Raw genomic sequence first — 12,016 nt, forward strand, 5'->3', positions numbered from 1 at the left:
ACTCACAACGATGCCCCTGCCTCAGCCTCCCGAGTGCTGGGATTACAGGCGTTCACCACCACGCCTGGCCTGGGCCTGTTTCTGTATGAAGAAAAGATGCTTCATTTACATCAAGCACTCAAAATGCTCGTCCAGATGGTGAAGGATTCCTGCCCGGAAGCAGTCCTTCCCTTCAGCCTGGGGACGCCTGCACACACAGAAGCCTTGCTGAGCTCTTGACTCTGTTCTGGGGACTGACTTCTGTGACTGTTGCTCTGCTAGCTCTTAAGTCTGGAGCAGGTGGAGATAATGGTCTCCGCCTAAGGGCGGGATGTGCAGGAAAAGGGACGTCAGCCTCAACCAAGCGGCCTCTATGAGCTCAGTGTGGAAGGCCAGTAAGACTACCCTTCCGACCACCTACTATGTGCCAGCTGCTCTGTTCTACGACTGGCACACATCACTGCTGACCCCTGTACACACTCTGCAAGATGCCAACTTGTGTCTCCAGGAGTACAGTTTATTTTAATAGACTGTGAACTTTATGATGGCAGAGCCTGAGTTAGCTGTCATCTCCCCAAAGTCCAACATAGTGCCCAGCACATAGCAGCTGCTTAGTTAATACCACCTGATGGAATGAATTTTATTTTGAATAGTTTTCTGGAAGATCTGATCTGGGATATGGCTTTGAGTGAAACCACCCAATAAGCAGGGTTGAAATAAAATCCTAAGTTAAAACAGGAACTCCAGAGTTGGAAAAAGACATGTCACAATCCTAATTCTAAGACAGGTAACTACTTCTTTCTAAATCTCACTCTTCCCATCTGAAAAACGGCGGCAGAACTACCTGCATCAGGTTGGCTGACAGTGGAAGAGAATGTGCATAAAGCTCTGAGCAAAAAGTGGGAAAGGGGCTGGGTCTTCCCATGTGACTGTGACTGCTGCTGTCATTCTTTCTGACATTACTGTCACTCCCATCCATGGCAGCTGTGTGTCTTTGGGCATTGTCACCAGGACACCTCCTCTGATTCTCTGGGCCAAATGCCATCCCAGGCTCTGACTGGGATCTGCCTGGTGCTGCTCCCTGACTGACTGGACCCAGGGCTTCACAGTGGCCCTGGCTCTGTCCCTCTGATGGGCGGCATGTTGGTGCCATACTTGCCTAGCTGCATGGGGGCCTCTTGGCTGAGCACTGCGCTCTGGTTCCATCCACAGCTGGGGCTCTGACCCAAGCCTCTCAGGGCTGGCCCCTCTCTGACTTCCTGTGAAGGTGTTCTACTACTTTCCAAGCTGTTCTTGTGAGGCGAAGTTGGGGATAAACAAACTGAAGCTCGGTACCAATAACATCGTGGCTGACAGTTCATTACAGAGGCAGAATCCCACCAAGTCCTTTGCCTGCTAACTGAGCCTGAGTTTCTACTATGTGTTCAGGAAATGGAACTGCTCCTTAGTGCTACTTTTGTGGCTGCTTAGTAGATATAAGAATAAGTCACTGCGGTTACCACCTTGCTGTTTCCCAGTTGGTTCTACCTCTCTGTCTTCTGAACACATGGTAGGGACCCACTCACCAGTCCTTCCTGGATGTTAGGAATGTCCATATTGCTTGCTTTTGTCAATGAAACATGAGCAAAGGTGATATGTGTTACTTCTGGGTTTAAAAAAAGAAACAACAAAAACCAGTGCACAACTCACAAATCTCTGACCCCTATAGGGAAGGCACATGTTGAGGTGGTACCTTTCTGGGCTGACAGGCTAAGTGACTATGGTCAACTCCTGCTTACCCACAGGGGTTGAGCAGCATATGTGAGAAATGAACCTTGGTTGTGTTACTCTAAGAGGTGGGGATGCTTGTTACTACAGCATAACTTAGCCTATAGTGACTGATACACAGTGAAGGCCTACAAGAGTAGACTTCATGTTGAAGTCACTCACAGAACACACACTTTCTGTTGGCTTTGTCTCATTATAGGACTCAAGGAGGTCAGTCAGACAGAATCCTGCCTGAAGTGGCTTGCAGACGACATCTATTTGAGAGGAAGCTGACCATGCAGAGCCCGAGGTAAGGGCAGGCCAGCTGTGAGGGCCCCTGTGAATGGCAGCAGAGCCCCAGAGCAGCAAATCCCACGGTCTGCAGTATCACCCCAAAAGAGACATGAAGGAAGTTAGCAATTCTACAGGCAGTTTTTCTCAGGGAAAGGGAAGAGTCGGGAGAGAGAGGCAGAGAGAGGCTGGCTGGAGGACTGCGGACTCTGGGATTTATTGCTACATTTCATTACTGGCTCTCAAGGGGCTCCAGAAAACAATTACTGGATTCAAATGCATTAGAGTAATTCCTTTTTTACATCTCCTCACTCGGGTAATGACAGCTTTCCTGCAATTAGGAGCGGGCTCCTCCGTGTGCAGATTAATGAATGGGTGTTAAATAATCAGGGCTGCCTGGAACTAGACAGTGAGCTGGGATGGATCGGATGTGAGACAGCAGCTCCGGGTGAAGGGGTCCATTCAGGATCACAGCCAGAGTGGAAGCTGCTGCCCCAAGGACACAGGCGAAGGCCTGGGAGGAGGCCTGCTGGGAGGAGCAGGCGGGTGTGACAGAAAGGAACAGGGAGCACAGGGCTGACCCTTTGCGGAGGCCAAGCCTTCTTCCATGAGGTCTACAGCCTGTGTCATCTATATGCCAGCCCACACTGCAGACAGCTCCCAGCACATTATGAATGCTTGGTAAGGATCACGATGGTTTACTATGGGCCCGCATTTCCATGCACTGCTGCTTCTATAGCTTGGATCTGGAGTGTCACCCCAGTTTCCATGTGTGGAAGGCTGGGACACCTTCCATGTGGCCACCACCTGGTGACTGCAGTTTTATGAGACAGTGAACATCTGTGTTTTTACCCGTCTGCTTTTTTTTTTTTTGGTACCGGGAATCGAACTCAGGATGAACTCAATGCTTGCCAGGCAGGCACCGTGCTGCTGAGCTATATCCCCGGCCCTTACCCATCCGCTTTGTGGGGTTGAAGCTTGTGAGGAAGGTTCCGCTCTAGGTCCCGACAGTTTCCTCTGCCCCAGGACCCCAAACATGCAGGCTTAGAGGTTTGCATCTGGGAGCCTTCAGGTCCCCTCTGCAGGGGGGCAGTGTTTTGCTTTTAGCTTCCTATTTCTACAAACCAACTGGAGCCCCTGACTTATACTCTGGAAAGAAAAGGGAAAATTGCAGTGTCACATGGGGACAGGGCCCTTCTACCTGGCACTGCTCGGATGGATGGCACTGACTGTGGCCATTCAGCCACCTGTCCCGGGAGGGGTCTTCTGCCTCAGCCATGCGTGTGAGCCTCGCTGCTGCTCCTGCTGGAATAAGCCACAGCCAGCAAAGGGACAGCCACCTGCAGTGTCCTTGGTCAAGGTCAGGGCAAGGGATTATCAGAGCCATCTGTCACCTCCCGACTAGACACAGGGGTCACGGGAGGTTCTTCAACATGGGGAAAGTGATTAGGCCACCTAGGATTGAAAACTGTTGTTCAGAGTTTCCGGCCCTGACCCAACACTTTTGCAAGTGACCGCAGGGGTGCTGAGCCAGCTGCACTTTCGACTGCGGGATTCCAGGCACTTTGGAGTCACATTCCTGTCAAATTCTTTTTTTTTGTTTTTTGTTTTTTGTTTTTTTTTTTGGGTTTTTCTCCGGTACCAGGAACCGAACTCACGACCTTGCGCTTGCCAAGCAGGCGCTTTTGCCGCTGAGCTAAATCCCCAGCCCTCCTGTCAAATTCTTGTTAACTGAAAAGCCTCCTGTCTGAGTTTCTTTGGAGATGTAGAAATTTTCTAAATAAATTGTACAAGGGACTCTTTCCTTCCCTCAAGCATTTATGGCCACCTGTGACAAGGGCTGGGGACACACACAGCTGACACGACATGCTTCTTCCCCATACGGTGTTCACGCGAGCCTGGGGGACTCACACACTAAGCAGGGCCCCCAGCCCCTCCTGCAAGGCACTGGTTTCCGTGGGTCAGGGGTGGTATGTTCACATGCACCAGAACAAAAGGACCAATGTCATTTTTGGAAGACTGCCATTCATCCACTGATTTTTGTATAGAAAAAGTGAAACGATTTTCCAAATGGCTTACCTGTCTCTCCCCCTATTTTAAATCTACTAATGTTTAACCATTATTTCTAAGCATGAAGAATACACTTTGCAAAGCTCAGGACCCCAACCAGGTTCAGAACCTGTGGCCTGGGGGACCGACTTGGGAACGGTTTGCACCTGCGACAATGAGTCAGCCTCACCTTTCTCCTGGGCCATCTCTTGCAGACAGAAGTAGATGACTCTGGCTCCCAGGCTGAAGCCAATCAAGGTGACAGGTCGCTGGCCCTGGCGGGGGAAACAAAGACAAAGGTGTCTGGAGGGGACCCAGTCAGTTCTCACACACTATCAGCCTTTGTGCATCCCTGAACGCCAGCTCATGCATGGGCCAAATCATGCCTGTGCCATCCTGGTCCCCAGCTCCGGGGCTTTCATCAGCAGTCAGGGCTCTCATTTATGCAAAAGTGCACCTGCCACTCCTACTGGCTTCCTCCAAGGCCAGCAGGCGGCCTCTGACTGGGTTAATTCCCTTTCATCTGCAATCATTATCAGCCACTGCTGCCTCTTCCCGGGGAGACAGGAGCAGTCAATTACAAGGGCTCCTTCCCTTGGACACCTCTGCCTGCGGCACATGACTGCAGCGATGTGGGACCCCTCTGGGGGCGGGGTGATTAGACAGAAGGTCCCCCCAGGTGTGACGGGTAAAAGAGCAAGGAGTTACAGGCGAGGGACGGCTGTTCTGTTTGTAGAGAGGAAGGCAGTACATGAAGTATTGGCTTTAAATGACAAGATAAGGGAGTGAGGCAGAGATTAAGAGGAATCTGTAGGAAAGGAGGGTTATCAGCAGAAGGCACTAAAGAAAAAGGAAGCTATCTGGTCTACCTGGGAGCCAGTTCCACACGCACAGAAGGAGAGGGAAGAGCCGGTGCGCTCTTGAGGAGCCCCCTGGTTTTACCTGTCTGGTCGTTTTCTTGTTTTTCCATCAATTCGTGTATTCCACCCCCTCTGCTCCATTTACTACATCACAGAAATCCCTCCATTAAATAGCATTTGAACTCTGCAGGAACCTTGTGGCAAAAACTGGTAGTCCTCTCCTGATGCCTTCCTTCCCTCCATCCTTTGGTACTACAACTACCAAGTTTCCCTGGGCACAGCACCAGTCAGACAAAGACAGATTTTGCCTTTGTACCTGGGGGTGGCTACAGGGCTGAATCCTTATAAAGGGACTGAAGACAAGAGACAGCTGTGACTTCTACACGTGGCCTTCACTTCTATTTCCCTACCTCTGGAAGCCTAGCGTGCGCGTGCAGACCAGAGAGAACCAAGTGCGCTGGGTGAAGGGCCAATGGATAAGGGTGTCTGGGCTCTGGGGGAGACAGAATAATGGCCTCTGCCAGGACGTCCACCCTTGGGACCTGCAAATGAAGCCTTCTATGGAACACACACTTTACAGATATGATCAGCTTCAGGCTCCTGAGATGGCAAGATGATCCTGGATTATCTGGGTGGACCTGCTGCAATCACAGGCGTCCAAAGACGGGTGCAGGAGTCAGTCAGACAGAAGGCAGTGTGAACAGGGAAGCAGAGGGACAGCGAGAGAGGCAGCTGAAGATGCTACTGGTGCTGCTGGCTTTGCAGATGCAGGAGGGCGATACCAGCCAAAGGATGAAAGCCGCCTTTGGAAGCTGGGGAAATGGGTGCTCCTGGGGCATCTGCTAGGCAAGCAGCCCTGTGAGTACATCTTGGACCGCTGCCCTCCGGGTCTGTGAGATAACACCAATGCGCTCGGTGGTTGTTACAATGGGAAATGAACTCACGTTGTCTTGCCTTGGCTGCTCATGCCAAGACTGTTGGCAGGGGAGAACAGAGTTCACCTCGTTTCAGCCAGTGCCACTCTGGTATTTACCTTACAGCCAAACCTGTCAAAGGAATTCTCCCCCACTCCCCCTTCTCCTTCTCCTGTTCCTGCTCCTGCTCCTTCTCCTTCTCCTTCTGTTTTTTTTTGTTTTTTTTTTTTCACCCTGTGGCAAAGATCCCTGTGCAGGACTTAGGAGTTACCAGTTTCTAGGCCAATGTACCCATGGTAGGAGAAACTGCCAGCTGTCCCTCGATGTTTGCTGAGCCTTTTGTGCACAGTAATTAAATTTCAGCTGGCTTCATCGCCACTCAGTATAAAGACTGTATCTCCTAGCTTCCGTGGCTGCTAGCGACTGGGCTTTGGCCAACAGACAGACATGCTATGGGCCTTTCTCTCTCCTTCGGCTTTTCCTTTCTTCTCCTACCTAGAACTCAGATGCTGCCATCCTGGACCAGAATGTTAAGGCCATTTTTAGGAAAAATAAATTTCTACTTTGTTTAAGCCACTGTTATTTTAGGTTTTCTTCTACTTGCAGCCCAAGGCAATCCTAACAAGACAGCCATCTGATACTACCTCTCACATGTTCGTTTTCATGTTGAGACAGGGTCTCGCTACATCACTAAGTTACCAGACTGAGCTTGAATTTGTGATCCTCCTGCCTCAGCCTCCCAGAGTGCTGTGATGATAGGTGGGTACCACCACACCTGGCTATTCAAGCTTATTTTGAAGGAGACAGTTTTGATTTCCTTTGTAAGTCCATCTTTACCAGATTCCAAAATTCTAAAAGATTATGAGGATTTCTCTTTCTAACCATTTTCTGGAATCTCTGGACCATTGATGACGATGACTACTTCATACATCTAGGAAGAAACACCTGGCCTCAGTGTGTGGGAATCCATCAGAGGTGTCTGTGTGGTGTCCTTTACTGCACTGGCTTCACTGCTTACTGAACGAGAGGTTCAGGTACGCCTCTTGCCCAGTGAGCCCAGTTATTGCTAAACTCTTCTTTCCCCCTGGTATGGGTGACTGAACCCAGGGTCTCATGTGTGTTAGTTTAGTGCTCTATCACTCAGCCACACCCCCAGACTTTAAAAATTTTTTTTTGTTTGTTTGTTTTTGAGACAGGGTCTTGCTCTGTAGTCCAGGCTGGCCTTGAACTCAAGACAATCCTCCTGCCTCAGCCTCGAGTGCTGGGATTGCAGGCATGCGCCACCATGCTTGTCCTTAATTTTTATCTTGAAATAGATCGTGCTAAGTTGGCCAGGCTGGCCTTGAACTTACAATCCTTCTGTCTCGGCCTCCTGAGCAGACGGGATTTCAGGTGTACACCATGCCAAACTTTAGTTGAAGTTACTTTCATTTTTGTTCAGTTCCCCCCAGCCTTGTCCACGGCTGCAGATGGCCCTGTGTTCAGTCTTCATCTAATTACCAGCTAGAGATGCGTGGTCTGGCAGTTTCCGTTGGTTCATCCTACGCGTCCTGCAAGGCTTTCGCTGGTGGTCAGAGAAGACCACCAACCCCACCGAGGCCACAGACTCACTCCAAGTGGACCTGTTACTAGGACTTCCACCTAGGAAGTCACCTAGGACTTCACCTCCTTCCTTCCCCCACAGCCATTCCCAGTACCTGCTGCCGGGAGAGCAGGATGTGGGCCAGATGCTTGCCAACCTCTGCCGACCGATGGAGACACACCCCCCAGGGGTTGTCGATGACGTTGGCGACACTGAGGAGTGAGGCTGGCCAGGTCAGGGCGGCCACAATGCCTGGGGAGGTGGAACATGAGTGGTAAAGGGAGTCTCTCTAGGGTAGTGACTGGCTAATGATGTATGAGGGCACGCCCACAGCCTCTATCTTGGACCTGCACATTCCCCAAGTTGCCAAACTTCTCCCATTGTGATGGGCTCGCCTGCTGACCCCAGGAGGAGATATGCAGAGCATAGCCAAGTTTCTCTGGCTGCCCAGGTAAGGCTAGCTACTGTCCCTCAACAACTGGCTGACCCACAGATCCATAAGTAGCCCTGCTCCAGCCTCTCCACTCCTGAGCTATTGTAACACATGATTATTATTCTAGGCCACCAAGTTTTGGACCAGCTTGTCACACAGCATTAGCTAACGGGTACACTATGTGATTGGCTGTTGACCTGTCCTTTCTCAGAAAGACTGCAGCCTTCGCAAGTCTCCATCTCCAGCTTGGCTCCTGGCTTCTTGGGGGCCGCGAGCATGCAAGGTAATGGTACCGCTGTGCCGGTGGGGAGAGGGGAGGCTTACCAGACAGCACGGTGTACTTGAGAGCCTCCTGGGCCACCATGTTGGCGAGGCCACTGAGGATGGTCTCCAGGGCATTGCCGAGTTCCATCAGGTACTTAGCTTCCCAGGCCAGGCAGTACTGCTCCTGGCTGCGGGCCAGGGCAGCCCAGGGGGCATTGAAGGTGCCTAGGAAGGAGACAGGTAGGCGGCATCTATGGTCAAGGATGCCCCACCCCACTAAATCAGACAGACAGTGATGGGCGCTCCTCAAACAAGCAGGGGAGACAAGAGGCACTGGCAGAGGGAGGGGAGCACCCTGTTATCCCGTGGGGCAATCTCAACTCCTGCCTCATCAGTAGTTAGTTAGCTAGGTGACCTTGGGAACATTACTATCTCTGATGACTTTGAGACTCACTTTGCTTATGTGTGAAGTGGGGAGATTACAATTCATCTCCTTAGAGTAGCTGTGAGAACGGAGTGTGTGAACAAAGCTCGAGTTCTGGCATTATGCCGCTGACATCGGATGGGGCCAGCAGCGTGGCTCTGTTCTCACTGCATGGTCCCTTGAATCAATAAACACTACTCTGAGCCTCAATTTCCTTACCTGGAAAATGGACCTGAAAAATGATGACACGGGAGGGAAGACAAGACAACAGCGCCGCAGCGGCCAGCATCGCGCAGAAAAGCATAACCAAGGCTACCTGCCTCCCTGCTTCCCTCCTTCCCTCCTCGCTGCCCTCTGCCTTCAGGACGTGGGCACAGAGGGACACTTGGCCCAGCCCTCATCGGTTTCTGCCTGTGGTCCCGGGGGACCTTTTCAGAATACAATTCTCCCTGCCCCAGACTCTTCCCTAGCTCCTGGGTCTCACATTAGCACCCCTGGATCACTCTCGACCTGGGAGCTCTAACGTGATCACCTCTCTGCACAGGAAAGCCTTTGCAGCTCCTCTGACAGACCAAAGATGCCTGCACCTTGCCCGTAAGTTCACACCGCAGCCTGGAATCACGCCTTTGTGTTTGCATCCAGTCTGGAGTGTACGCCTCTCCTACGGCCCGCTGGGCCGACCAGCATGCTCCCGAAGCCAGGCAATGGGTGCACAGTAAACGCTCAGAAAATCAGCACCAAGGAAGGAAGGTGACAGCCGGCTCCCTAAGCCTTTGGGTTCTGAACATCAGCTTCCCACCCCTGCCTGCCTGAGCCAAAGGTCTCACCCTGACTTACAGGGTGCTCTGTGGACACAGAGACGGCCCTGCAGCTGCTCCCTCCCTCTGCAAGGACTCTGGCTCTGCAACAACCCATGGGTCACCTGTCTTTAAGGACTAAGTGACAGTCATCTTGAGAAAAGGTGCAGGCGCGGCCAGCAGGGGGAGCACAGCCTTGATGTGCCGCACACCCAGGACTCTGGCCCCAGTGTGTAGCTTCCTGGCCACGAGACTCCGCAGCACGTGAAGCGCTTCTAAATCTCAGGTTCTACACAGGTTTCTTTCTCTTTTTTTGGTATTGGGAATAGAACTCAGGACCTTGCACTTGCCAGGCAGATGCATGTGCCATTGAGCTATATCCGTGGCACTGAGCTATATCCCCATCTCTACACGGGTAAGAATGGAATCATTCTCACAAATGTTTAGGGTGACCATAGGGAGACTGTGTGAAAAATGTTACATGAACTGTGAAGTGGAACCAGAGAGAACAGGGCTGAATCTTACCCTGTTCCTCACTAGCTAGGGAATCAACTCCAGGAGCCCTTCTGAGCCTTGGTGCTCTCTTCTGTAAAGTGAGGGTGCTACTTTGGCTTGAAGGAGGAGGCAAGGGAGCCAATGCATGCAGTGCTGGAGTTAGTCCTGGGCTCAGGGCAAGTGGCTAGCTACAAAGCCACTGCCATTATGATACACAAGCATGATTAATAAGCAGGTGAGCCGAGGAAAGCCCACTGACACCCCTCACGTGCAAGCAAGTCTGTGAGGACAGTAAGGCTTTCTGCAGACAGAAATGGGTGATTTCTCCTTCCTGACCCGTCTCTGTTTGGTTATATTTCATTTAACTGCCCCTCTGCCTGGGTTCCACACTGTACTACGCTCCTGAAAGAGAATGATGAAGGTTGTTTCTTTTCTCCAAAGTCTTGGCCTCTGACCTGGCAAAGAAGGGCAAAATGAAGCCAAGGGATGTGGTTTCCATACTGGTCAGAATTTCAAATTCCTTTACTTAGATTTGTGTTCACGTTTTTTCCTTCCCTCCTACATCACGGAGAAGTGAAAACAGGTGTACAGAAACCCTGAGCGATGGGTCAGCAGAGCTGGGTTTGAATCCTGTACCTGCTGCCTGACCGTTGTGTTTCCTCTTCGGACAGATCAAGAGAAGAACAGTTCCCAACTTATTGAGTGGGGTGAGGGTTACACGAGGTGATGCGCACCCTGTTCCTAGTATGCCGATGAAACACCTGACTCAGGGTCGCATGAACCAGGTGCTTAGTTAATGTGAGAGACCATGGCACAGGGGCTGGCAGGTGGTACACTTTCACCCTTTACTCCGTGGCTTCCTTCTATGTCAGTTAGAAGAGCTGTGGCCTCCCCGCTTGGACCTCAGAGGCTTGGGAACCCAGGGAGCCCTCAGCAGTTCCCTCGCCTGCCCTGCCTTCTCTCTAAGCCATGTCTGTTTGCTCAGCCTTGTGCTGGACACCTGCAAAGGTGAGCCAGGCAGTGAGTGGATGAGGGTGTAAGTCTCCCCAGCCACCCTGGTTAGGAGCCTCCAAAGCAGGCACGAAGGGGCACTGATGTTTGCAAAAATGCCAGCCAGAAACCGGGTGCCTGCCTGGAGTCATCTAGCTTAGTTTGATCTCTGTAGCAGCCCTAGAAGGCAGGAATAATCTGTTCACTTGAAAAAGGAAGTTACTGAGGTAGGGAAAGTTAAGTGACTTGCTTGAAGTCACATGGCCACAGCGGACTGATCTCTCACCCATGCGCTTAAAGCCCTTTGCTACCTTCCACTTACGCTGAGGACACAGACCACAGCTCACACGCTCCTGCATGCTGTGGCTCTGTCCACAATCCTGCTTTCTGGATCCATGTTGCAGCTGTCCTGCGCTCTTCTTGGTTCTTTAGTACCGCTGGGCTTTGCATATGCTGCCCTTTTGGCTGTATATATTTCTTTTTTTATTTTTATTTTTTTGCTTCTTTACTTGGATAACTTCAAGCCAGCCCTTAGTCCAAATGTCACTTCCTCCAGGAGCCTTCCCCACAAACAGCATGTTTCTCCTATTGTCCCCCATAAAGGTTCCCTGTGATTATTTGGTCTGTCTTCTATCTCACATGTTCTACAGGACAGAAGCCATAAATATGCTGCCCACCACTGAATTTCCACAGCGTGGCTTGCTGTGTGGCACATGGTAAGTACAATATTTTATGAATTTGAAGCCGGGCGTGGTGGCACCCGCCTGTAATCCCAGCACTCGGGAGGCTGAGGCAGGAGGATCATTGTGAGTTCGGGACCAGCCTGGGCTACAAAGTGAGCTCAAGTCCAGCCTGAACTGCAGAGCAAGACCCTGTCTCAAAAAAAGACAAAAAAAATATATATATATTTTATGAATTTGGCTTATTGGGTAGATGATGGATAGGTGGATGGATGGATGGATGGGTAAATGGAGCAATGGATGGAGGGATGGGTAGATGAGTGGATGGGTGAGTGGGTATTCTAAAAATATTGCTGCCTGGCTGGCTGGATAGGTAAATAGGTAGGTGGATGGCTGGATGGTTGAATGGTTGGATAGTTGGATGGATGAATGGATAAGTGGATAGATGAATGGATATTTGATAAATATTGCTGGCTGGCTGGCTGGGTACATGAATGGATGGATGGATGAAA

General features: G+C 51.0%; 1 protein-coding gene across 1 annotated transcript in view; it reads right to left on the minus strand.

The window, feature by feature from the left end:
* Positions 1–12,016, minus strand: part of Tmco4 (transmembrane and coiled-coil domains 4) — an 87,123-nt gene that overhangs the window by 34,735 nt on the left and 40,372 nt on the right. Inside the window, exons 11-13 of the mRNA XM_005394664.2 lie at positions 8,179–8,343; positions 7,537–7,673; positions 4,256–4,340 (exon numbers count right to left, since the gene is read on the minus strand). Of these exons, the coding sequence (XP_005394721.1) occupies positions 4,256–4,340; positions 7,537–7,673; positions 8,179–8,343 (387 nt within the window). The remainder of the gene's footprint in view (positions 1–4,255; positions 4,341–7,536; positions 7,674–8,178; positions 8,344–12,016) is intronic.

The sequence above is a fragment of the Chinchilla lanigera genome, unplaced genomic scaffold (genome assembly GCF_000276665.1).
Source record: "Chinchilla lanigera isolate Chin_1 unplaced genomic scaffold, ChiLan1.0 scaffold00051, whole genome shotgun sequence".
Classification (NCBI taxonomy): domain Eukaryota; kingdom Metazoa; phylum Chordata; class Mammalia; order Rodentia; family Chinchillidae; genus Chinchilla; species Chinchilla lanigera.